General features: G+C 38.0%; 1 protein-coding gene across 2 annotated transcripts in view; it reads left to right on the top strand.

The window, feature by feature from the left end:
• The window catches only part of CNIH3 (cornichon family AMPA receptor auxiliary protein 3), an 87,495-nt gene that overhangs the window by 42,145 nt on the left and 18,277 nt on the right, over window positions 1–27,073 (top strand). For both annotated transcript variants that reach the window (XM_054194756.1, XM_054194757.1), the window contains exons 2-3: window positions 21,335–21,403; window positions 23,221–23,268. In XM_054194756.1, coding sequence (XP_054050731.1) covers window positions 21,335–21,403; window positions 23,221–23,268 — 117 coding nt within the window. The remainder of the gene's footprint in view (window positions 1–21,334; window positions 21,404–23,220; window positions 23,269–27,073) is intronic.

Genomic DNA, 27,073 nt, shown 5'->3' with positions numbered 1-27,073 from the left:
AAACTTTTCCACCTGAGTCCTAGAACCTTTCCCTGAGTTCGAATTCTCATAAGTTTACAGCTTGGTAAAGTTGGTTGTGTTTGAAGCCATATTAGCCAAATGTATAACAGCTAAATGAGACGGTCTACAAATGAAGTTAGCGAGCGTCAAAATGTTGAAAGAATATCTTGTGGGAGGAAAAAGTAATACACAGAGATACCTTGGTACAGTTGATTTGAATATATGCTGCTTGTGACTCTTGCTGCAGAAACGCAGTTACGCTAGTGCTCTGGTTGCTTTACTAGCTGAGGTGCTATTTAAATGTGTTTTGGCAAAGGTGTCCTCTCATCGGTACTGATGTCGCTGAGCATATTATGGGGGGATTGCATGATACAACTAACAGCAGAATTTTATATCCTCGTCTGATCATGTTGTAAGCTCAAGAGCAGAGTATATGGTTGTCTTACTAATGATTGCGGAATCTTTACTTTGCTGTCCTCAGCTCTTGTTCTTCTTTATAAACAGCTTTTTACTATGCGGTTTTACTCCATTCCTAAACGATCTTGAACTAAGATTTAGCTTCATGTTAACATTTAACTGAGCTACGTCAAGTCTGTTTGAAGTCCCAACAAGATCTGACATACCACATTCGTTTCTAGTGTAGCTGCACTGAGTTGGGTCTGAAGTGAAGTTGACCGAAGTTGACAAAATTGTGGTTTATTTGTCATCACTTAAAATGTGACATGCTTGTGTAAAGTCCTGCAGCATTGTTATTATCTTCAAATACATTGGTTTTGGGTAATCTGAGTCCTTCCCTTTTTTAATCTTTTAAAATGAAATTACCCGCTCTTTGATTTGTTATTTTAAGGAAAGCTTTACGAAAAGAGCTTTTCAAAGGGTTCCACTTTATAATACTGCAGTAAAACAATTCATAAATACCAAAAACATTACTGTCCAAAAAAAGAATTGATGTGGTGGACTATCTCTATTTGAACTCATACCAGCATATCTTTGAGTGTGTGCGACTGCTTCATAACCAGTAGTACTTAAGGATTGTCAGAAAGTATTAGGAGCATCATGCCAGTGAAAAAAATTAATGGTGCCTGCCTGAGAAGTTGTACCAAATTTTGATGGGTTTTTGGAGTATTCTGTTGTAATTGTGATTCAAATGAATTTGTGAACAGCTCTCTGGCATGACAAGACTTGAACCAAGCAGAAGAGGAATAAAGCAGCAGAGCATGGATTTTTTTTTTTGTTTATGCTTCCCCCCCCCGCCCCCTTATTTTTCTTCTGAGGTGTGAGAATAGTATTAGTCCTGATAAGCTATCTTTATATGACTTTGGCCTGACTTAGCAGTCACAAGTTCACAAGTATACTTAAAAACAATGAGAGGCAGTGGCTGAACAGAGTAATATAGGCTAAGACTGACCTTTAGTTTTAAAATAAAGCATCCTTTTTTGCAAACGCCAGTGAAAGAAGCCCTTGGAACCTATATTTAGTGCTGTTCCTGCTGTTGGCTTTGTGTGTTATGTTTAGCAGACAGTTAGGCCTTGTTTTCTCATTTACTAAGTGTGTGTAACGGAACCGAACTCCCAAGTACTGCATGTCATCCCTAAAATGCCTTTACTTTCTGACAGAAGATGCTATGTATGTATAAGATGTTGCCACTTCTGTTTTTTGACTGTCCTGGTGATGTGGATTGTATTTTATTAGTACTCAAGTTTCAGTAGTTTAAATAAAAAAATTTGAAAGCTCTCCAAGAGTTATATACGGGGAATTTAGTGAGTATTCAGTATCTGACTCACTTAGGCTTCCTCATAAAATTCCTAGCCTAATTTTTGATAAATTATGCAACCTTAATTTTAAGGATACATAAAAAGTGCACAAGAGAATCATTTAAAGTTTGGGTTCATAGCAAATTCAGTTGAGCAAAGCCCTTTGGTCACAAACTAGGTGCTAGTCTATCAGTATTCTTTGTGTATCAGTGTCTTATTCTTTCTGTAACTTTGGTTTGGAGGATAGCTATCTCTCTTACCTGAAACCAGGAAAGAGATCCACGAGCTCACTTGAACCTGTGCTTCTCTTCAGTAAAGGCTGCCAGTCATCTCAATTTAACCCATTTACAGTGCTTTAGAGCCTGTCTTTGAAAGAAAGTAATTTCCTTACGGACTTGTGGTCAAGATTGAATTTTCTTTCAGATATTGAAGTTCAGGGCTTCTTTTAATCAGTCATTAATTCGGTTCTCTGAGAATATTGGATAATTATGTGATTCGTCAAATCTTAATCTGATTTTATTTGAACAGCTGCACAAATGCTGTTGCTGTATGTTATACGTATTTCTTGAAGACACTTTTTCTTCTCTAAGCAGCTAAGCACATTTGTCCCTGAAGGTTTCATAGTCATGACAGTTTAAGGAATGAGTCTGATATTTCCACTCTTTTTAAAGACAGAGCAAAACCAGATTGGTCTGGCTATAACATAGTTTGACAGTTCCCTTACAACTTTTCTTTCCGAAGTTTGTCACATTAATGCTGACAGACAGATATTAGGCCAGGCAGCATACGCTGTGGAGCAGAGTATTATATATTGGAAAATAAGTATATTTCAGTTTAGTTACCTTGTCATGCTTAAATAATAATTAAAAAATCATAGAAGACTTTGGGCTCTACCACAGACTTAAATGCTGTGGAAAGATTAAATTTGGTCTCTGCGTATGCTTGAACTGTCATGATGAGATTTATTTGGAGAAAGGTTTTAAATTGCGAGTGGTTGCTACTGGCTATAATTCCAGATGCTTTACAAGTCCCAGAGACTCCATTATCTGTGTAAAATAAATTATTCTGTGGAGTTTCGTGCGTCCACAAAAATATTCAGAGAACTATTTAAAAGTTATTCAGTTGTCACATATCCAATATTTTTTTTGGTCTTCAGATTAGTTGGAAAATCTGTTTACTAAAGGGATTTCGTGTCCAAATTGGTAAATAATGTATTTTTAGTGCTTTTTTTAAAACTTCTATGCTTGTTAATAAGCAAGGCAATATAGCTGTCATATTTTATTAGACCGTTGAGTACAACTCTCAGATTGAGTCTGAGGCAGGAGGTTATAGCTCTTGTTACATATATTTGTTTATTCAACCACCACATACTGCATTAAATCACACTTAAAACATTGAATTCAACCCGCAGACCTCTGGCTTAGTGGATTTCCCCCATCTCAACATAAATATCCTTTTATCAAAATATTTTTTTGGAAAGAGGAAGAAGCTCAGGAGAGAATAAGAATCTTCTCCTTAGAGAGACTAGACTTCTCTTTGACTCGTTCCTCAGTGCTTATAACCACTTATAAACACTGTTGCCGCTGCCAGCTGGAGGTGGTTCTACCAGGCAATGAAACTAATTCTCACTTAAGTCATGAGCTGGGGATAGCGAGAGACTTACTCTGCTGGAGTTGGTGGTTTGGAAAACGTTTCCACTTTCTGTGGGACCAAAATGTCTCTCCCATATGAAACAGGTAAGAATTATTATTATTTCCACCCTTTGAAGAGATAGTCACTTAAAGTCACAGGACAGAGTCAGCTGATGAGGTAAAGGTAGAAGAAGTCAAATACTATTTACTTTACTAGATCAACTTCCGATGTCTCACAGTTGGAAATTCCCATCAAAAAATTCAATTTGTGACGGCGGTGTGGAGACCAAGATGCAATTTTATTGACAGAATAGTTCCTATGTTCTTTGATAATTGCAACTTCAGAAATAACCAGTTCCTGTTAAAAGAAATAATAAAAGGTTATCAGAATTTCAATTGGAATGGACCTAGGAAATCATCTAGCCCAATCTCTTCTTCAGGGCAGATCTAATTTCAAAGTTAGGCCAGGCTGCTCAGGGCCTTTTCCTGACTTATGAACTCTCCCTGGATGGAGAGTTCACAGCCTCTCTGGGAACCTGTTCCAGTACTTTACTCCTCTCACTGTGAACATTGTCTTCTTACACACAGCTGGAATTTCTGTGGGTGCAACTTGACTTTTGTCTCTTGTCCTCTTGGTGCATGCCCCTGAGAGAACTTTTCTGCTGACTTTTGTCTAACCCACACCAGGAAACTGAATGCAATAATTATATCCCACCATAGCCAAACCCACTTCCCTCAGTCTCTCCTTGTATATCTCTCCTTTTGTCCACCAGAATGGCCAGGTCCTTTTCTGCTGAGTTGCTCCCGGGCATGTAGTAGTGCATGTGGATGATCTGTCCGAGGTGCAGGACTTTGCCTTTGTTTTGACTGACCATCAGGAGGCTCTTGCTGGCCGATTCCTCCAGCTTATCAAGGCTGCTCTTAATGGCAGCTGTGCCCTCCAGTGTGTCAGCTGATCTCCCCAGTCTGGTGTCATCTGCAAACTTGCTCCATCTGACTCATCTTCGAAGTCATTGATGAAGATGTCAAACAAGACTTGCTCCAGTGTTGGTATCTGAGGAACTCCACTCCTAACTGGGCATCAGTCAGACTTCAAACCAGTGACCGCTACCCTTTCAGTCTGATGGTACAGCCAGTTTTTCACCTTGTAGTCTCTCCATCCTATCCCCCCAGTTTGAGTACAGAACTTTTCTACTGGGACACAGCATCTTTTTTCTTAGTGTTTCATTATGTGCCCGGGAAAATTCAGAGGATCATCAGTGCATTTTGTGAAGGCAGGACAGGAGTCTGTATTTTTCTCCACTTGAAAAAGTATATAAAGCAAGGAGTTATTTTAGGAGTGTCATTGTGAAAAGTTACATTAGAAGGTATTGGAAAAATCACAAAACATTTACAATAGAAGTAGGTTTTCTCAGCAAGATACTGCAGGATTGCTGAACTTGCAGCTCCAATTTTGATAACGTGAGCACATGAAGCAGAACATAAGGGAGATGAAGGAATAGTGCCTTCACTGAGTTGTCCCACTGCCTGTAACTCCTCACCAATGCAATAGGTCATGAAAAACCTTTGAGTTGGTTTTGGGTCCTTTTGTATTTCTACATTTTTGTGGGTCATGTCATATTCTAGCTATCAGAGATAGATTTTTTTCTTTTTTTAAATACAACTGGAAGTCTAAGCTAAGCACGTCGCTGGAGGAACTGAAGCTTAAAAAAATTAAGGAGATCTACAGCAAAATGGTGAGAATTAATAAGCTGTAGTCCTTGCAATTCTCTGATAACGGATACCGTGCAAGTGCCAGGCATTGTTGATACAAGCACCATTTTTTTAATAGAATGACATTTGATTTTTGAATACATTTAAATGCCAACCATCTTCATGCTGTGAGTCACTGTTTCAAGTGTTTGATTATTTAGTCAGTCTTCTGTTGCACTATTATTTTATTGCGTTATGAGTTCTGGCTAAATAGTTCACATTGTATCACCATCTAAGTATAAACTGCTTTGTACATTCACAGAATGGGCGTTTATTAGCAAGCGTAATGAAGGCTCCACTGAGATCAATTTGATTGTGTGATCTTCAGTGTTACACTTCCCTCAGTATTATATAAACACTATTATCAGATCCTTTAGAAAATTGATTTGATGATCATTTAAGTGGCAGGACTGTTTGGAGCTATGCTGAAATGTATCCTTAGCTTTAACCATGCTCCTGTATTAAACTAAGAAGTTTCATAAGAATATAGGTGAACAGATGAGGATGCTTTTTGGGCTGCTGTTATTTTACTCTCAAAGTTTGATCATTTTTTATGGGCTGCTGTATCCCTTGCCATATTTCTGCAACCACAGCTGCATTGCTGCTGTATTGCTTCACCTTGCCTTGTCTCTGCAAACATCGCTGTGTGGCTGATGGCCGTTTCCTGTGTGTGTGTGTGGGTCTTGGCCTTGGAGTTATTTCCTCCAAGTTCTGCTTGGCTTCTTTTTGAGAAGGAAAGAAAACTTGGGAAGAACTTGAATCCAGTTATCCCTGCCTGATGCTGCCTGCATTAGAAGAGCCGCTGTTCCCTTGTCCTGCCTCTTGCTGGTCCAGGTGGCCTCCTGTTTTGCCACTGGGAGGCAGGAAGCACGGATCCAGCAGCATTTCTGCCTGCTGCCCCACAGCGGGCTCGTTTCTGAGACAGCATTGTTGTGTGGACCCCACTGTTGTGTGGGTAAAGGGGATTAAACAAGGTGTGAGAAGGGGGAAAACAGGACTGGAGTAGGGAAGAATTCAGGGAGAAAGATGTGAAAGAAAGAGCAAAGGAGAGGAAGAAAATATATGTATGAGTAAGAGACTAACAAGAGGGAACACAGAATTCTTGTTTGGGAGACAATTATTTGAGAAGGCTGCCTGAATCCAGAAGGTATGGTGGAATTCAGGTGGTGAACGTTTTTGGACAGCTTGTGTAATGAGTCTTCTGTGTGGGTATGGTGTAATGTCTGACATGCTGGAGCAGATTTTTTAGCAACAGAACCCAGATGCCCTTATGTGTTTCCTGAATTTTGGTGAATGTGCATAAATCACTGCTGGTAGGAATGGAGAACACAAGAGAGGGGAAAAGAAGTAGCAGCAGCAATGTGAAATCTGTGAGGAAATGGAAGAGAACTCAATGTAAGGAACATGTGAGGGAAAGGAAGGCTAATACTTCTCCCAAGCCTATATCCGTGTAACAGAAATTAAAAATGTCAAAATAATAACTTGTAACAATATGAAGAATCTTTGAATGCTCAGGAATAGAATAAATTGTGGTGTGGTGATAAGGTTGGAAACTTGCTTAGAGAAAGCACTAGCCAGCTGGCCAGTCTCTCATCCATGACTTTTATCTTACTGATACTGAAAACAAAATCTTCTCTTTTGATCTCATTCTCTTACCTCCTTCTTTGGACCAAATATTTTTTCTAGTTGTATCTATTCTGGTACATTTTCCCATCTGTTTACTACCCTTTCCCCAAATTTATTCTGCAGAAATATCCTGTTCATTCCTAGCTCTGGGATTATTAGCTTTGTGCTGTTAACTAATAGAAAAAGTGCTTCCGTTCATTTTGAGAATAATTTATGAAGATGGAGTTTCGTGTCTTTAATGTGTCTGTGTCTTTTTCCTTGCATATTCCCCATACTGTAGGTTTGATAAGAAGAAAAAAAGACAAGTGGAAATGTTGCATGGGAGCACATTGCATTTAAGGTGGGGTAAATCAGAAATTATTTGTAATTTTGAGGAAAAACAAGGACAGAAGAAAACACCCTCTCACATCTATAGGTAGTCAGTTATATTGCCTCCATCTAGAATTAACCTGCTATTGGTCCAATGTGACCAGGCTACCATCCTTCCTCCTACCTTCTGCATCTAGGCAGCCTTTTGTGTTTGGTCTTTCACCAACTTGTGTCTAGCCTGTCCTCGGTTTGGTGTGGATAAAGCCTGGGTAGTGAAGAATTTGGCCTATACAAGTAGAACATGTACAGATCTGTAGTAATGAGTCTGTGATATAGAGGTAGTGAGAAATAAAATTGTAGCTGTTTCGTTTCTTATTGTGCTTTCTGAGTTGGTATGGAGTTTAGTATAAAGAGAAGCAAGGGCAAAACAGTGCTCTCATTTGTGCTGAAAGCAGAGTTCTGTCCGCCCCACTCCCGCGTGTGGATAGAAAATAATGCTGTTTCATTCTCACCCTGATTGGTTGGGAGGTCTACAAACCAGTTCATCTGCACTAGCCATTAGAATGGCTAGTATAGAATCAGAGCCATGAATCTGAGGTCAACACCTCAGCTGTAAAGCTTGGATCCACACTCCCACAATTTGCCGTTAGCCCATTGAAGAGATTGAGACTGGGGGTGAAGCTTTGGCCTAACTTTATACCTCTGTTTGTTCAGTTTATCTGCAGATATTGTCTTTGTTTGCCTCCTTTCCAGGACAGAAGAAAAAGCTGGTGCAAGAGTCTGTATGACCTTTGCTAGGATGCCCCTTCTTAGCTTGCTGAACGTGTGGCTGTGACTGGGAATCCACCCTATAACAGATTGTTTGTTTGCTTTTCAAGACAGTACTGACTATCAGATCAAGTTAGTACCTAACTAACAAGTGACAGCATTCTTGATACGACATGTCAATTTGTTGTCACTGGTGCTCTGTGAGTAACTAATCTTGGGGTTTTGATGCTGAACTGAAGAAATCAGATGTGGTTAGATACTGAAATGTTTAAAAAGTTTTGATCTTGTTATCTAAATGGAAAAACGTGTTTGTTTTAGAAAGAATCCACATAAAATGCTCCATTGCATGTAGGAGGAGGAGACCATATGCAGGGCAGAATATTGGCAGCATGCTTGTGACAAAAGTACAAGGAGTGTGGGAGATTTATATTCAGTTCCCTATTGCTGCAGGGATTCAACCTGTATTTACCGTAGCCTACAAAGGTGCACATATTTTTGGACTTTTGGGCTGGTGGGAAACATTGTCAAATCCTCTGTAAGATTTACTGGTAGAAGGAGAGAGTGGGAGTTGCAACTTCGTATCTGCTACCTTTGATTCAGACCCTGACATTAGCTTCACCCGTGACCCATGGAGTCTCCAGACACAGGTATCCTGCTAAGTGGAATGGTCTCACATGGTATAAAATTCTTATACAGAAAAATAAGAGTAGGTCTCTTGCCTCTGTAATCTCTTCAGTGAAATGTATATTTATGCACAGTAGCATGATACCAGCAGTGGGACTGACATTATTATCCATACTTAAAAAAAAAAAAAGAGTAGCCTGATGATTCAGGTTCTCTTGTCGAGAGATAGAAGACATGATTTGTTAAGTCGACTGAGGCAGAAGAATTGTTTCTACCACGCTGAATGTAATTAAACTTAAGTAATGCATCTCCATGTACATACAAGCTTCTTTTCTGTTCAGAATAATGTAGTGTATTCACCAGTTTTGTTGCTAATTGAATATGTCGGGTTTTTTTCTTAATATTGGTAACAACTGTTTGTGTTCCTTTAAAAAAAGTTGAAAGGTGTGTTTGATTCACAGAATACTGCTACTTTCTGAATTGTTTCCCTGTACTGGGTGCAGTAATGTTAAGGTTTGAAAAAAAAGAAAAAGAAAAAAAAATTGTGACAACAAAATGATGAAATCCTTTGGGGAGGGAGGGAAGCGTGGCAGTCTGGACTTACCTTAAAAATTCGTCCTCCGCTTGAGGTCTGTTTTGAAATGTGTTCTTGCTGCAGGGAGCAAAACTATTAGCCTATTTAGAAACAGGCTCTGTGCAGCTATATTAGCATCATCCCTCCCGCACAGCTTGCTTGCCTGTCTTCCTTCTCTTAATGTACTGCAGTTTATACGTGCACAGCTGATTTTGCCTGGCTGGATTTCAGCTGGTCTAGACTGGAAGACAGTGAGTGGGTATAAAGTTGTGGTACAAGCACAGGTAGTCTCTGATTTCTGTGTTTGGGGAATGGGTGGGACATTTGTCTCTCTCCTGAAGGAGAGGGTTGATATCTCTCAGTTTTGGGATAACTGGGGAACATATTTCAGTGTCTGTGGTAAGCAAGTAAAATCTGTGCCCAGAATCCTGTTGTTAGCCAGTAAAACTGTTTCTCCTTGCAGTTGGATGAAATTATTTTAAAGAGCCCGTTTCATAGCAGTTGTAGAAATCTGTCAATAAATACTTATCAAATCATCCTTCTGGGAACATTGTGCTTGCAACAGAATTTTGCAGCTGTTGAGCAGTTTTGTCAAAACTAACAAGAACAAGTGAATTCCTTACATTCGGAAATTGCGTTGCCTTTTCGAATTTGTGTCTGTAATGTTGCAATAATAACCAGTTACTCATGAAGATAGTAACTTCCCATTCAAAGCACTCAAAGCTTTGTATAGTATGGTTGTACTCGAAGAGAAATTTCTGTCTTTTTCACAGTGTGGATGGAGTTTTTAATTCTTTTACTAATAGGTGGACTGTTTCAGGTGACTGCCAAATAATTGTTCTTAGTGGTTTCTGCTGCACCTCTCTGCAGACTTGGAAATCTGATTTGGTGCAGCTGAAGCAATAATACTGCTTTTGTCCATCAGTATAGTTTTTGTGGTTTTTTTTTTTCTCATTTGTCTAGTTTTTATTTATGCGGGGGAATATGGTGGTATAACTATACCAATGCAGACTGCTATGTTTGTGCACATGTGCTCTTGGCAAGAGAGCCTTCCTTTGTGGATTTTCATCAATATTTAATTAGAGTACTATAATTGTACCTCTACAATTCCATAGGTAAACCTTTTGAATCATATTTGCAGAATGGAGATTATATGTTTTTAATTTTGCATATTGGGGTTTCTATTGGAAAAGTCTTAGGATCTGGTTTAAATACTTGAGAAATTACAAGATTTTCATGACTGTTAAGTTAGCTTAAGCTTTCAGTTAGAGCCTAAAAAGTTTAAATTGTGCTGGCCTAAATGTAACATCCTTTTACAGACAAAAGATGTAGAGATAAATAAAGATATCATTACAATAAAAAGATGAAGACTAGGTGCTCAGGTATATGTGCAGCCCTGGGTGGAGTCACAAGAGCTTTGTTTGCCTTTGCAATGTGTTCAGATTTCTTCATGGAGAGTTGCTTAATAGTGGCAGCATATAAAATTCAAGTTAAGTAGAGCAAGGAAATGCCATACAATTGTTGGTGTGAAATCTGACAGATAGAACAATTTTCTACCCTTGAGTGATTTAAAACCATTTGCAATCTTAATCCAAAAAGGCACTGCTTAAAGCAATGCTCTGCTCTAGAGATGAACAACAGTACAATAATCAGACAGAAATGCATAGTTTCACTTCTCATATGTTATTAGTCTACTGACAGTATTCTTTGTTTCCCCTAACATTTTATATGGTGCAGCAATCCGGAGGCTTTGGTTCTTCTGCCACTGATTTTGCAAATCATTTAATTTCTCTGAGCTTCATTTTTCCCCTTGTATAAAAAGTGGAAATTATATTTTCCTTGCATTTGTTAAGGCCTTCATTGCCTTGAAGGGTGTTCTGGTTTCAGATTTATAACTGCAAGGCATTGTTATTATTGTTTACTTTTATTAATGTGTGATGAATTAATAAGTGTAATATTCAGAAAAGTAAATACATTGGGGAGAGATAAGAGAAGAAAGGGAATACCTTTCATCTCACTTTCCTCTCTGCACTTTATTTGGCTGTGGTGTTAAGGTTCTCCTAAAAACCAATATTTCAGATACACTGGTGTGGGAAGCTACCAAGTTGCATGGGCAAGTGTGATGAAAACCAAGATTTGAGCCATTTTTTCTTTTTTTTAATAGGAGATGTTTAACAAAAGGAATAAAATTTGACAAAAAGGATAAAATTCTCTGGCTTTTGAGGCAGGTTGCCCATCCATTCATGCAATTTTGAATAATCTTTCTAATCAACTGCTGTCTGTCACTCTTAATAGAGAAGAGCTCTTCATACTAACAGAAAGTCAGGACGGGTGATTTCCAAATGAATTATACTTGACAGTGTAAAGATCGCTCCAAATTTTTTTGCTTTATGTTCTGTCCTTGCTTCATTGATCATGTAACTGCAACTTCCAGAGGGATTTAAGCCTCACTTTAAGTATAATTAGGATGCAAACGTGCCCCGATATGGCAACTTGAAATACCAGGCAGGTTTGTAGCTGAGATCTTATGGAGAAAGGCACGGAACTAAGTCATACGAGATAACATTGAGACATTGACTGATACACCCATCTGGCTAATGGGGAAGTGCTGTTACAAATATCAGAGTGCTTGCTGGGTTTCAGAGATAAGAACTTAAAAACAGTCAAATAAAGGGATGAGGGGAGGAACTTTGTCAAGGATAGGCAAGGATTAAAGGTTTATTTTTTGGTACTAACATGCAACATGGAGTTGCATATTTCACTCATTAGGATAAAATATTCATGTAAAATTGCAGCATTAGTAATGTTTAAGCTGAATGATGGTTTTTGTCTTTGTGATGTTATCTAGTACATTTTCAGGGCATGTATGTTTAAACTTGCATGTATTTTGCCTGCTACAAAGAGACAGAGGTAGTGCATCATTTGTGCATGTCATTGGGAGCTAAGACTGTATTCTGAAAGCTTGTGATGTGAACCAGGGAGGCAATATTTATTAACTCTGTTAAGAGCTTCCTTATCTGAAGTACAAACTCACACAAATACTGTGGGTATTTGGCCTATAGGGCTTTCTAACACCATTCTCCTGAGTCTGAACTGCTTTCTAAAGCAGCAGATTTTAGTGCATCGTTGAGTTATATTTTCAAATAAGGGATACCGAAGTCCCTAAATAGCAGTGGTGATATCTGCCAGTATAAAACTCTTTCCAATTTCTAGATGGTGCGCTGAATTCCATTACTAATGCGGACGCTCCTGAGTTGCGACAAATCCTACACCTGCCATATATAAATTCCTGCCGTGTGGCTTTGATGCAGGGGTGGAGAGGAGAGCAGAGCTGTGTCAGGCCTCTCTGCTCAGACAGTTCCTAATCAAACTGAAGCTGTTATGATGCAGTCATATAGGTAGCGTTTCAAGCAGCTTTTCTTATCTCTTTGGCCACAGCTTGACTGGGTACACTTCCTTCCAAGTTGTCTTCAGAGGAAATTCCAGCTGCACTGCCTTGTCAGGGGGACCTCTTCCCTTGGCGTGCAGTAGCAGGCACAGAGTTCTTCTTGGACTTGGTCCCTGCTTTGATCTGCAAGGGGAGAGTGTGGTGTCCCCTGAGACACAGAGAGCTGAGCCTGCTGGATAGCCAGGTGAAGCCCAAAAAAGGAACCTTATTTCACCATTTTTTATTTCTCTGCCACTCATTATTGTGTTATCACATTATCCATGGCCCTTTTTTTCATGTTCATAAGGATTTTCCTTCTCCCTACTGTTGGAAGTGAGGGGTTAATAATGCAGGGATAATTTGATACATGTAACTTATGTATAAACACTCTTAAGCAAATTTGGCAAGAAAAAGGTTTTGGCTTTCAGAAAAGGGATTGGTTACATCTAGTTTCTTGTGGCAGGTGTCAGTATAAAAAGCTCCAGACACCCAAGAGTTAATCCACTATTTTAGAGAAAAAATGAAGTAGAGATTTAGTGCCAGCATCGTTTAGCTCTGTTATTAATTCACATACAAGGGCTGTAATGCATAAGATTTGTGTGTGTATGTGTGGGTTTGTGTGAATGTCAATTAGCATGAGCTGGGATGGAGTTTCTGCTGAATTGAAGACAAATGGTTTTGGAGTGGTGCCAATTTGGATGCAAGTTCCTGCAAAATAAAACTTTCTCATTTTACTAAGTAGCTGTTGTAATGAAGCAGTCTTGGCAATGATATACATGGCTTGTGTTATCTCTGAACAAATTTAAAAGTTAGGAGAAGGCTCCCAACTTTCACAGCAGGTTTGTGCTGTGTTCCAAATGGAGCAGTGAAAAGGGAAATCATATGCCTCCTCTCTATTTTAAAAATAAGCTTAGTGTTTTTACCACTTGGATCTTCTGATGTGGTGTCTGCAGAAATTGGGGGCTGAAGCTGACAGCCCATGAGGTCCCCTTCAATTCTCTTTCCTGGATTCTGTTTTGACAATTAAGTGACGATAAATTAATAACATTTACTAGCATTACTGTCTCATTACAGGACAAACAAGAGATACTTTGATCTAGAAAGGAAGAGAAAATGTTTCAATATCTACTAAGCAGTGTGTTTCCTTTAAAATAAATACAATGAGGTCTTAAACCTATGTCATATAATCTAATTTTCATAAAACCAAAGTAAACTCCAAAGCAAAAATGTAGCATTGGAACAAAATTTTGCTTTTTGTCTTAAATCTGGAAATTCTTTCAGAATCAGTTTATTGTAAATATTGGAAATACTTTTTCTTCTAACTTGGAGAAAATAGATTATTTTGAAAACTCTGATATGTACGCCTAATCCTCTTACTGAAAATGGGGATCTGATTGCCTGTGCTAGTTAACAAAATGCTAGTGTGCAGGATCATTGGTAGCTATTCTTTCTGGATGAAATATGAGGCTAAAATGGACCTAAAACATTTTCTTGAAAGTTTGTATGTTGCATTGATTTCCATGTCTTGATCAAACTGTAGCTTAAGTTTTACTTTTTGCTGCCTTAAATCCTTCAGTACTGCAGTTTCAATATGTATTTCTTCATTTCCTTCTCTGAACTGTTTACATAGTACAGAGCAACCATATGCCCCCCAGCCCCCGAGCAAGTAAATATTAGTGAATCTGTACTATAACACATTTTGGATCCCTGGTGAATTGAAGCAGTTTATTTTATGAGGAACTATTACTTTATGGAAGTCTTTTTACACCCAGAAAGTAGTCATTAGGGACATGAGTGAGAACAGCTTTGTAAACTTGTAATATTGCACAGCTCCAGCATTGTAAAGACAATACTCTTTAGTATATAGCTCACTGAAATACTGAATTTACTATAGTTACAATTGTAACCTTAATGAATAATTTTGTGCTCTTTCAGTGGGTCATAGATTGAACTAGTGAACCTGAACATTGAAGCAGCTCTGAGCTTGCCAGAAAACCTTCATGAGCTGTGTTAAATACAGATCCAGTACTGGGTACAGAGCACTACTGTTAAGAACATGCGTGAGGAGCACCATAGATGCTCATCTTGCTAAGTAAGTACGAAATAAGAACGTAGAAGTTCCCTGTTTAAGAAGAAAAAAGCAGAAAATTGTACTAATCTGGATATTTCTCTGAAGGGTTTGAAAGTTAACCCCAAGACTTAGAACAAAGATTGTTTTTCAGCTTCCTGTCAGCATATACAGTGATGCTGTACAGCATTGTCTTCTGTGTTTAGCCTGTTTCATTTCTCCTCAATTGACTTGAGCGGTAACAGCCTACTTTGTCCACTCTTCTGAAGACGGAAAGTGACTTGTGAAGGGAATCTGGAACTACTCTTTTGCTGCATGTCTACCCAGCTCCAGGTGTTTTAAAAAGTGAACCAGCTGATAACCCCTCTGTTACAAAGAAGTGCAAGTATGGTCTGAAAGCTTTGTGCATGTTCTTAACTGAGACTGTATCCTTTCCGTGAAGTTAATTTTCTATGTAAGTGATAATTATAGAATGTTTATAAAGTGCATATGCACACATTCTGGATGTTTTCCCATCACTGTACCTTCACGTTTTTATTTGATGCCCTTTTTTGAAGGGCTGCAGGTAGACGATAGAGTGAACAGTATTTGCAGTAGGCTGTATTTTTTTGCAGTGGAAGTTAAGTTCTGTCTTTTCTGCCTTCAGAGGCTGTGAAAGCTGTGCTGTGCAGCTCAGTGGCAATCAAGATGTTGTAGGAAGACATTGATTTATTATAATACAATAAGCTTTTCTTTTTGGGGCCTTAAAAACCCATGCCCATCAGATATTTAGTAAAAACAAATAATGAACAATACACTCAAGAACTGGCAAGTGGAAAAAAAAAAAAGATATTTCCTGTCATAGCACAACCTGCATTCCATCCTTTTCTTGTGCTAATGAACCAAACTAGGCCAAATTGCTCTCTGCTGTACTCATGTATAGTTTGGTATCATATAACCAGGATTTGTTAATATCGCTGGCAGATTTTTTTCCCAGTGATTTAGTTCCATTTTTTTCTCCTAGCTTAATGTCAGCACTTTAATGTGTTCTTAAAATTGTCAGGTTGGTTCAGACCTGATTTCAGTCATCTGTGATGCTGTGAGTACTGAATCTAACAAAAAGTGGCCCTGGTGAGGGGGAGGAAGACAGTACTTAAAAAGCAGTTTAAATCTCACATCTACATTACCTGATGGGTCCTGTATGGTCTCTGGGACATATCGGAGACTATAATATTAATAAAACTATTCTACAGATTTACAGGGTATTACAAGAATGTTGAAAGTATTGTGACCAAGAGCTGCTTATGCTCAAACACGTGTTCTCATTGGAGATCACAGTGGAGGTGTTGACTCAGAGGAACCCCTATGGAGGGGGAAGGGTTTTCCTTGCCGTGTTTACATTGCTTGGTAGCATGAACCACATCAATTCAACCATAAGAGAAAGAGGGAAGAGGAACAAGCATCTTGAACAAATGTTCACCGACCACATAGATAAATTTCTTGTTCAGATTCATTTCATATCATGATAAGAATTGAGTAGCAAAAATTGTTCCTTCAGTCTGTCACTTTGTCGATGTAGCTGTTCTCTGAATCTCTCTATGGGCTCTCTGTACTCCATTGTGTCAAGATAGTCACTTATATTCCATTTCAAGTCCTTCTTTCCTGACTGACTCTCTCTCACATGTTTTGTCTGTTTCTGCTTCTGCTCAACAAAAGCCAACAAAGTAACTCACCCAGCTTGCATCAACATGGTTCAAACATCATAAATGTTCAGCACCATTTCCCAAACACAGCAAACATGTCTGTACAGCAGTTGATGGGAAGGCATGAAGTTTAGGAGCACAGCATGCTCCTAAACCTGTCCACCTTCTGTCCATCTACTGACTTGCAGGCAGCCTATGAACTGGCAGTATGGGTGCTGTGAAAGCTGTGTATGAAAGTGGTGGGATAGAGAAATTGTTTAAATCAACCATTAAAGACGGTTTAAATCAACCTCTTCAAGACGGGATTGTGGTAAATTGACAGGGTGGTGGCAAGGAAACATATGTTCAGTGTTACTGTTCTGTTCTGTGATTAGCGTGGTTGTCATCAAGTTCTGTTTTATCTTAACTTTTCTGAGATGCCAATAAGCAATAATATCCAACTTCTTTGCTGTCACTGAATTCACACCCACACCAACTCCACTGCCACCCTAAAACATCACATTCTCAATTAAAATATATTTCTGTAAGAGCTCAGTGATTACAAAAAACCAAAATCTTCCCTAAAAATGAGATACTGTAATTCATTCCTACCATTAATAGGTGAAATTTTCAGCTTGATGGGTGCAGAAGCATAAGAGGAAAACAAAATTCAGATTCAATCTTATGTGAATACTTCATTATTCAAAGCTGTTATTGTCTGGAGATGAGCACAGAGAGTGCAGGTAATGAAAACAAATTTTATAAATATCATTGCAGTTGTAGCCGTTCTGAAACATACGTTGTCATCACAATCTCATCTGTTCAGTATGTGTTTAAACTGGGGCAAACTCTTTGCTGATTTAAACTTGGAGTTATGAGATTTGCAGATGGTGTGAATCACCAGAGAATGCAACCAGTATTTTTATAAACCTTTACTTTTATTAGGTGGATAACACCCACAAGTACGCTTCTATCAACAGGAAAAAAAGCACAGCTAGGGAAATGTCAGAACAAATTTCCTGCAGTGTTTTGCAATGTGGAATCGCAGGGAAAATTCTCCAAGTCAGAAGGTAGTTCAATATTCATTGCCCATTCAGTCCCTGGCCCCTTTCTGCAGTAATGATAAAAATTTTTGCTAAACATGATGTGCTTTTTTTTTTTTTCCTGATATAGCTTTGCAAATAAACAGATAACTTGTTTTTTCTCTCTTGGAGTTCCTAAAAAAAAAAAAAAAAAAAAAAAAAAAAATCAAATGGTCTTTATTCTCTTTCTATGAAGCTGTGTACACCATTAATATTTACTAATAGAAATAAATTTCTCCTCTGTGTAAGATCAGTACCTGTCACACATTTCCAAAATGCTATCCGCATAGCTATCTGTTTAGCTTTGTGGCTAGAGGCTTGTCATTTTTCTTTGGAATGGTCTGTTTATTTGTGGCCTTTGGAGAGATGGGGTCGCTGGTGTCCATGTGTATGTATGTTTTGGAATCTTAATTGCCACCCTGGATCAAATTAGATTGGATAACTAAAAGATAATGAACGGTTTATAAAATACATTAATTTACAAGGGTGAAATGGCGGCAGTTCATACGGTGAGGTGCCCTGATTGGGATCTATTACATTGTCTGCCTCCAAATGAACTGCTCTGTCAAGATGCTGGTAAGTGTGACAATTTTTGGAGGTGAAACAGACCTTGAGAATACCAGGATGCTATCCCAGAGAATTCTGCATCTCCCATCAGCTGACGTATGGGAAACAGGTAGCTGTACTGCATCCAGCTGAAGTGGAAATGGGCAGAAGATTGTTTCTCTGGAGTATGGCCAGAACACTGCTCCTCCTGTGAAAGCATTGTGAAGTATTTAATGGAGGTAAGTACTTAGTTATTTGTTTTTTTCTAGGGAAAAATGGCAACACATGCCCCTAGGGCATTAAGCTGTTACACAAGGCTAGTTATAATTGAAAAAGGAAGATGTTTCCTAATTAATTGTTTAAACCACACTACAGCACAAACCAGCCTTATTCTAATTTTCAGTAATACAAAATCATCTGTTGCACAGTTACATAGTGTACTGTGAGTAACCACCAATCTGAAGAAGCTACAGCTTTGTTTCCGTCGTTTCTCATTTTCAGTTTAAGAATTAGGACACGTAGCATTGTGAGACTTAAAAAAATTCACAACACCAAACACAAAAAACCAATGCCCCCCCCCCATACACACACTTTGGGAGCTTCTTTATAATCCTTCTGGTTGTGAGCCTGCCTGATGTTATGCTTTCAGTCTTTTCACTGTGACTGAGAAACAGGAATGTGCTTTTTCATAAATTACAATAGATATCTTTGCATCATCACTGGATTTCTGTTCCTGAGGAATTAACAAAATATGAACTATTATGGAACTTTTATGAAATAAAATGTTAAAAATTGAGGAGGATTTATTTCTGTCAGCCTCTTTCCAGAAAGACACTGAAACTTTTACTGAAGAAACTTTCCTCCAATCTTGTGTACTTGATACTAGACCTCAATCTGTTTCTTGCAGGTGTAGCAGGAATGTCTCTTAACATTGTCATAATTTGCAGGCATCCCAAAAGGTTTGTCTGTGAGACTATTGTACATACACTTACTAGTTCCATGAAAACAATGTACTTAATACGGTCATATTTGTTTCAATGCACTTAGATATAATGCAAGCATGACATAATATAATGCCAGCAAATGGAGTATGTTTTTGACTACAGAGTTGGGAATGTTGGTTAAAAAAAAAAAAAAGAGAAAGCAAAAAATGAGGAAATCTAAATGTGTAGTATATTTTAGGGTAATCTCTTTTCCAGACTGTCATTTAGGATTTCTTCAACACTTAGCTGCATTAGCTAAGGCTAGCTCAACAGAGCCCTGCCTTAATGGCTCTGTTTTTCAGAGCAACCTAGTTCTTCATCTAAACACGCTTCAGGCTTATCATCCTGTCTCTGTGTCCAGCGAATCTTTGGAGGCTTTCCTCGACATCTTGAAGGGGGTCGGTCTTACGATTCTAGTATTCAGGTTCCTCCTGTTGTTGTCTCAGACCAGTCTTTCCTCACAGCATGAGCTGACAGGCTGTCACGTCACGATGATCAAACTCCTGGTTGCTGTTACTGACTACCAAAAGGAAGAGCACAGCACATTCACTCTTTGGGTTTTGTGGGGTTTTTTTTGGTTTGGTTGTTCTTGTTTTGTTTGGGGTTTTTTTTGTTGTTTTTTTTATAGGAAATTTCAGCTCATTTCTACATTTACAAAAGAAGAAAAGCTGTTATGTTATTAAAAACAGTTGTCACTCAAAGCTTGTAACAGTTTTCTATCTTAAAGTAAGTCAGTACCAGTGCAGTGAGGCAAAGAGGAGATGTGTAGGATCCCAAAGTAAATCAGTGGCACAGCTATGAAGAGAGGCAGCTCACTCGCCTGTTATGGGGTCATCCTTCCCCCTTTCTGTCAATGCTGTCAGTGCCGATGTTGATACCCAATTACAAACAGAAGTGTGTGCATCTGACTGGTTGTTACCCTCTTAACAGTTGGCCCTGTTTGAGAATATGAAGATCTGTTCAAGAGGTGTTAAATATAGAGGTGTCATGAGCCTTATTCTTCACAATTGTACTCAGACCCTCTCACAGGTTCTGTTATTTGCCCTTTTACTTTAGCCTAAACATCTGTTGCAGATCTAGTTCCTAACTTGTAGAGATACTGCATCCATGGGGAGAAACGCTTCACTTCTTATAATCACGTTTTATAGTTCCCTTTGTGGTTTAATCTGGCACTTTGACTGTCATAGTTGAATAAATTGAATTCTGTAGAGTGCTCTTGTAAAATGCCATGCTTTTGAGTTTAAATGTGCTTCAGTGTGATGAATGCAGCATTAGAGTGAGATGTGGAGTAGTGCCTAGATTTGTGGACTGTAGCTCTAGGTTTTATTCTCAAGCCTCTCACCAGATTATTATATGACTCATGGATAGGCTGTTTTCAGGATTTCTGCTCCTGCATTCCATATCTGTAAAATGAATGTGTTTTACCTATACAGCAGGTCTGTGTTGACACCCAGTTGGTTACTTTTTGAACAGCTAGGCAGCAGGCGTGCTGTAACATGTCATAGAATGGTTGTTGCACTCATATACTAATTATTCCACTGCTACCTTGTACTTCCATCATCTTTTTATTGAGAACAAATACTTTCCTGGGTTGTAAATCGTCTAAAAAGGAATCATTGTTTTAACATCTATTTATGTGGTACCTGTCATAGTGAGCTTTCATTTCTTGGGTGAAGCAAGCAGAAGAAAAGCTATTACAAGAATACAAACATAAAGAATGTGCTTGGAGATCTTTGAATGAAATATGCTGAGAGTTATTAGAGCTGTTTTCTTTCCAAGAAAACATTATCAAACATTATTATTTTTATGGACACTTTTATCTGATGTACTTTAAGAGCAGGTGGTAATTACCAGTGTGTCTCAATCCAACAGTTAGTGGAGGAAACTAAAGGACATGAGCAAAAGATATCTCTGCATTAATGAGGTCTCCATTAATGAAGTAAGGTTCTAAAATCTGCTGGAATTTAGGAACGGCATGTTTTTCTCTAGAGTGGTTTACCTTTTGAGGAGTTTGCTTGATAGTGAATGGTGGCTTAATAATAATTAAGCTGATACTAATTCAGAATTAATATCTGAAGAAGGTTTAACAACTAATAAAAAGGAGCTGTTGTGTACGTATTAAACCTGGAATAGCGTATCTGATGCATCTCTGTGTTTCAGGCAGCTAATTACTTTTTTCATCAAGTCAGGAGATGTATTTGTTTGTGAAATAGTTTCATGTCATTTGGAAGTTTGAGAAGAGAATTCTAGCTGATATGAGGGAGGAAATCTGGAAAGTAACAATGCTGAAAAGGCCATAGGTATGATTTTACAGAGTGACAAATTAATGGATTCTAGGTGTCATATATAGGAGTATCCCGTGTTTTGTTTTAACTAGTTAGTTCTGAAAGGAGTTTGTCAGGGGAGCTAGTTTCCTGTATTTTCTTGGGAAATGGAGGAAGGCAGGTGATGCATCTAATTGGTCCCTAAAGCAAAAATAAGTGTTTGAATGAGCATTCATTACAATATTTGAAAAAAATTGTTTTTCAGATAATCGCCTTTGATGAACTTCGGACAGACTTCAAAAGCCCAATAGATCAGTGTAACCCAGTCCATGCAGTAAGTACAACCAGTGCCTTGCTAAGCAACAGCTACGAGAGAAAGGAAGATGCACTGAGCTGTCAGTGAAAGTATGAGTGTGGAAATGAATGTAGAATCTGTTGTGAAGTCAACTGTAGTTTGGAAAGTTGATTTATTGGGCCAGTCTTAAGAAGCCAGATGGCAACTCTTTATGCTAATAGCTTTCCTTTTTGCTGAAGGAGGCAGGAAAATAATTGGGAAGTTCAAAAACTGAAGGATATATAATATGATGCTAATGCTTTCTTTTTATGTTTTCATGCTGTGGCACAATTTTTCCTTTTTGAAATAATTTGCTTTCTCTGTGTTCAAGCATAGGATGACCACTTTCTCCCATACTGTCTGTATCAATGAGTCAAAAGCTTGAAGGGATTTGATAAGAGGTGCATTTCTAGACCTCTCTATCCCATGGTGGGGCTCTAAATTCTCCTGTACTTTAAGAGTAAATAACACATTCTGCTGCGTCTTCTATGGAAAAGGTTAAATATCACCCTGGGACTGTAAACTCAGTTTTACCTAACAAACCAAAATGCAACCCAGATTTAAGCATATGAAAATTCCTCTGTTAATTAAAGCCATAATCTAGGGTGATTTAGCTGACTACAGTTTAACATGCATCAGATTTGTACCACCAGAACTGAGAGCAGAACTTGGTTCCCCGTCATCTCACTGGGAATTACAATGATTATGACAGATGCTGAATCTGATCTCTACAGAGTATCAAGTTATTGAATTGCCTACAAATGACAACCAGATTCAGCAGCTAGTGCTTTGCCGTTTAACCTTGTTTCATAACTCTGCAGGGGATTTGCAGTACTGCTTAGACCACTGATGATTTTAAGTGTAATCTTTATGTGAATCTTCAAATAAGAAGACTTGTTTACTGTTCACTAACACATAAGCAAAGAATGAGAACAGAAGAAAAATTATATTAAGAAACCCTATAGAGGACTTCAGTGGAAGTAATCTGGTTTTGAATATACTGGAAGTAATCTGATTTTGACTTCACTTTTGCCAGCTTGAGAACTGCACACAAGAAATGTGTATTTATATGCACCAAATTCCAGTAATTTGTTGTCTTCCTAAAACTGGTAAGGTGTTCCATGGACATAACTTCCTCTTATTTTAAAATGGTAATGGAATTGGTCTCCAGGATAAAAGAAGTTAATCCATCCCTGTTTCAGTCATATTAGTGGTGTGATCAAAAAGTTAATAGTAGAGTTTCTAGTAAAACACAGCAAAGTATTCTGTGATCTGTTCACATATTTGATGCTCTTATATGAAACTTTCTGCGATAACTCAAGCAATAATCTCAGATTGCTTTCTTCTGCACAGTATACATGTTGATGCCTTTTATATTGCCATAAAAGGAATATTTTTAGCAGGTATTTCTTATATCTTTGGTCAAGTGTATTTTCCTTTTTCCCCATGCATAGTTGCTTGTGCCCATATTTTGTCTGTGTGGTATAGATTGGCACCATTGGATAGAGACACAAATGGTGACTTAAAAAGAAGTTGCAGCCTCTGGCTCAAGGCTAACACAGACTTGAATCCCCAGTTATTGTTACACCCAGTAACAGATGAAAAAATAACTTATTGGAACTTTGAAATGGGTAAATCATTTGGCTTGCAGTCAGCAGGTAAGAAGTGAATACTGTTGTTTCAGATTAATAATGTGTTGCTTCTCTGCAGCCATTCATTATGATCTTGACCCATTTTAATTGTAATGTATTGTCTTTAATTTATAACACCAATAACACCAGCTAATCTCCTTCCTTTTTCCCACTTTTTCTTGGCAGAGAGAGCGGCTGAGAAATATTGAGCGTATTTGCTTCCTCCTGCGAAAGGTGAGCATAAACTAGCCTAGGATTTATGAAGTTTATGAGAATTAAAGCCATCCAGTGGCAACGTGTGGAAGTCATGATGACCTTGGAAGGATAAAGTAAGACAAATTATAAAAGGCTAACATAATAGAGGATTTCTGAATAAGAACTGAAACTAAAGAACATCAGCCCATTCATTTTGGATCATTGTTTTTGAAGGCAGTGAATCGTTTTGCAGTTGCAGCTTGAGGTGCTTATAAAAGCACCTATTAAAAAAAAAAAAGCTATAAAGCCCTACCAACTGATGATATTGTTGTAGTACAGGCTTTAGAAATACCTTTTTTTGAACAGTGGCTTACTAATTGATAAACTAAATATCTTATTAGCCGCATATTTAATGTTTAAGTTTTTTAACTGGATGAATAGAAAAGTTGATATAGTATTTATTTTAACTTGACACAAGAGAGATGCTGAGTGCCTCAGTCTCTGAGGGATTAGGAGATGATAAATTGTAGGGTTGATACATTCATGGGTTGCTCATCTGTAGCTTGAAAGAGGGTTTTCATAAACACTCGTTATTCTCCTGACTCTGTCCCATTGAAGCCAAAACAATCATAGTTCTAAACTATTTTATTCTATGTATTCGTTTCTATAAATTACCTTCCTCAGAGTGGTAATGGAGCCACCTAAATTATGCTGCATTTTTGCTTAAAAAGGTCATCACTGAAGTGTAGACTGATGACTGCATCCTAATCGAGCTAAGAACTGACTTCAGATACAGTTTTAAGAAACCGATGGCCTCATCCTTAGAGGTTTTGGGAAAGTGAGTGCAAGGGATTATTGGTCTGGGGTGATCTAAAGGTGTAACTGACTCCGTGCAGAATCTCTGAAGTGTCATTCCCTGATCAGGCAGAACCTGAGTCATATCTGTTTGGCACCATTATGAGCACGGTACTGTTAGGAGCCACATTTAAGTACTTACTTAGCCTGTTTATGACACTAGGGATATGAAAATAGGAGAAAATACTTATCACCAATAGCTTTCCATTTTATTAAATAGGCAGCCAGCCAATTTCAAGCTGTGTTCCAGTTTATTTGATGTAAAGCAACCGGTGAGTGGTAATGTATTAATATATGTGAGCCCCATGGGAATGCCTTGCCTGCATCAGTGTTTAACTTTTATTGAGCCTCAGCCTCACTGTGAACAGCAAAGTGGAGCATTTTGGCTAATTACAGACTCTATATTCATAGGGGACTGGCTTGTTCCTGGTTCACTTCAATAGTTTGTTAATTCAGCCTCTTCAAAGTTCTTTGGGGACACATTTGTTTTAATTGAGAGATTATATGCAAGAAAAGGAAGGTGCAGTAACTACAGAGATTTGTAGTGTTCAAATCTGTCAATCACTAAAAAAAGCTTTAGTTTATTTAGTATAAAGGATTTGCTGTTGGTGAAAATTCTGGAAGTACAGTTGAGTGCCAGCTATATAGATACAGGAAAATAGCAGTTACGATGTTTTCAACAAGCAAGCACTAAATATATCCCTCATTAAAACATTGTGTGACTTTAGGTCTGTTTCTATGAAACAGCAACACATCTGTTTTCCTATGTCTTGAAGTCAGATAATTCTTTTAAAGGGTTAAAAATGGTGATATCTTGCTATTTATGACATTAGAACTAAGATCTGCTGTAAATCTATTTTTTTAAAGATATTATAGGTGGGCTATAAAAATAAGTTCAGTTTCATTATATGCTGTTTTTAGAAGCATTTCTGGGGAATTATTAAGCGGGCATATAATATGTTATATAAATCTGATCCCAGTGGGCAAAGAGTTTCTTAAGGATTGAGTTTCAGTTTTATTTCAAAACTACTTGAAGGAGATTATTAATAAGCTGTGACCAGGTATGTGATATGTCCCCAGATATTATATAACTTATTTACATTTTCTGAAATAGAATGGAGGATATAATTGATCTGCAGCCAGGCATTTTCTGACGTTTGGTTTGGGGAAAATGTTTCTATATCATTAAAACAAGTAGGGGTCGTGTGAAGCAGATATATATGGTGCTGGCATGTGTACATGCACGTATGCATGGACCATGTTTTATGGTGCTATAGAACTAGAATTAGATCAGTGTAAGTTTTCTGGTTACTTGAGAATGATTGATCATGTATAAAGAACTTTGTATAGCCATACTCAAATCTCTTCTATCCCAAAGTAAATGAGAGGAAGGACTTATTTTCTGAAGCCAGCGTGAAATGCAGTTCTCCCAGGATACAGGCATCTCATTTTATTCAGTGGTGTGTTTTGGGGGCCTTATAGTATAGATTTGTGTTCGTGTGTGTGTGCTGTAAACTGTTGAATGTTCCATTGTGTGGAAATTGGTGTGTCATACAAGTGTTACATGATTCACATAGGACATACACTAGCGTTGCTGAATGCTAAACTGCCTTTGTTTCTCTAAGGATAGGATTACGCGACACACTGTAATGCTGTACAGAGGTACACAAGCTAGTTGTGACTGAGTTGTCTTGAGCCTAGTGAAAGCAGTACAGAATACAGCAGTACAGATTTCTTGGGCTCATCAGCCCTGCTGAGGAGCGGGATAGGTAAGGTGTGCCATACAGATCTACCATGACTTTTGTGGGGTCATTAAAATATATTCAGTTAATGATGACAGCTATATTATATAATTGTAATTGCAGTATATTTCAAGAAGTATACCTACCTGATTGGTTCCTGTTGGATTTACTTATTTTAGCACTAAAGACAATTAGGAATTTCCTACATTAAAACATAGTCTATTTCATTAATCAACCACTGTAATATTATTACTTTACCTTTGAGGAAATTTAAATTAAGTTATGCATCGTAATTTTTAATTAATTTGAGAAATCCTTACTAAGGAGGAAAGTTGATTGAACTTGCTGTCCTGCTCAGCGAATGTATTTCAGACTTCAGTTTGCTCATGCCAAACACTGCTGAACAATATAAGTGACCTTTCTCAAATTATCAGCAAATATTTGTTTTTGAACTCCATTAAACTAAAGTAAGAGTGATTTATGAACAGCAGAACTGGAACTGGAACTTACCTGGGAGGGAATCGAGGTAGGTAAGACAGACTTTTACTCATTTTCCTGCTGTAGTGCAGCATTTTAGTTAAGTTAGGCATAAAATTTGTAAAACTGCAAGTGTAAGAAAATATTGTACCAGAACTCAATCCTTTTTCTTGATTTTTATTTGGTGTGGGGATTTTTTGGTTGTTTTTTGTTTTGGTTTGGTTTTTTTCAAGTCCTAAAGGAATGATTGGAAGAGAGCAAATTCAGCAAGAAATCTAACCACAGGCAAGGTGACATTAGTCTCAAAGATGTTCCAGATGAACTTGAACTGTCTTGAAAAATACAAATACACAGACAACAACCCCTGCAGGGACAACTTTTGAATAATGAAACTTAGCCACTTCAGAACTCCTGTACTAGCAGTCGTAACAGCAACAGTAGATTGTACATTAGCAGGTGTGGTGTTTGGGGAAAAAACCAACCCAACAACAAAACCTCTTCGCCTAATCTTTTTTTGAAGCAAGTTTTAACATTTTAGTTAGAAGGCTGGGGTTTGCCAATGCTTGTTCTGTTCTAGTACCTCTGTCACTGTGGTTTCCAGTGGAGCTGGATCCGCAGTAGTAGAGGTGGAAATTTATTCTGTACTCAATAGTTCTGGTGTTTACCAGATTCAGTTCTGGTTTTTACTGCTCTGTAAAAATAAAATAAATGTATTTTTTAAATTTATGTTCCATAGTATATACCCTAATACACACCACAGTTATGTTTTA

The sequence above is a fragment of the Rissa tridactyla genome, chromosome 3 (genome assembly GCF_028500815.1).
Source record: "Rissa tridactyla isolate bRisTri1 chromosome 3, bRisTri1.patW.cur.20221130, whole genome shotgun sequence".
In the NCBI taxonomy this organism is placed as follows: Eukaryota; Metazoa; Chordata; class Aves; order Charadriiformes; family Laridae; genus Rissa; species Rissa tridactyla.
Note: the sequence above shows the minus strand (reverse complement) of the source record. Positions and strands in the feature narration are given on the sequence as shown.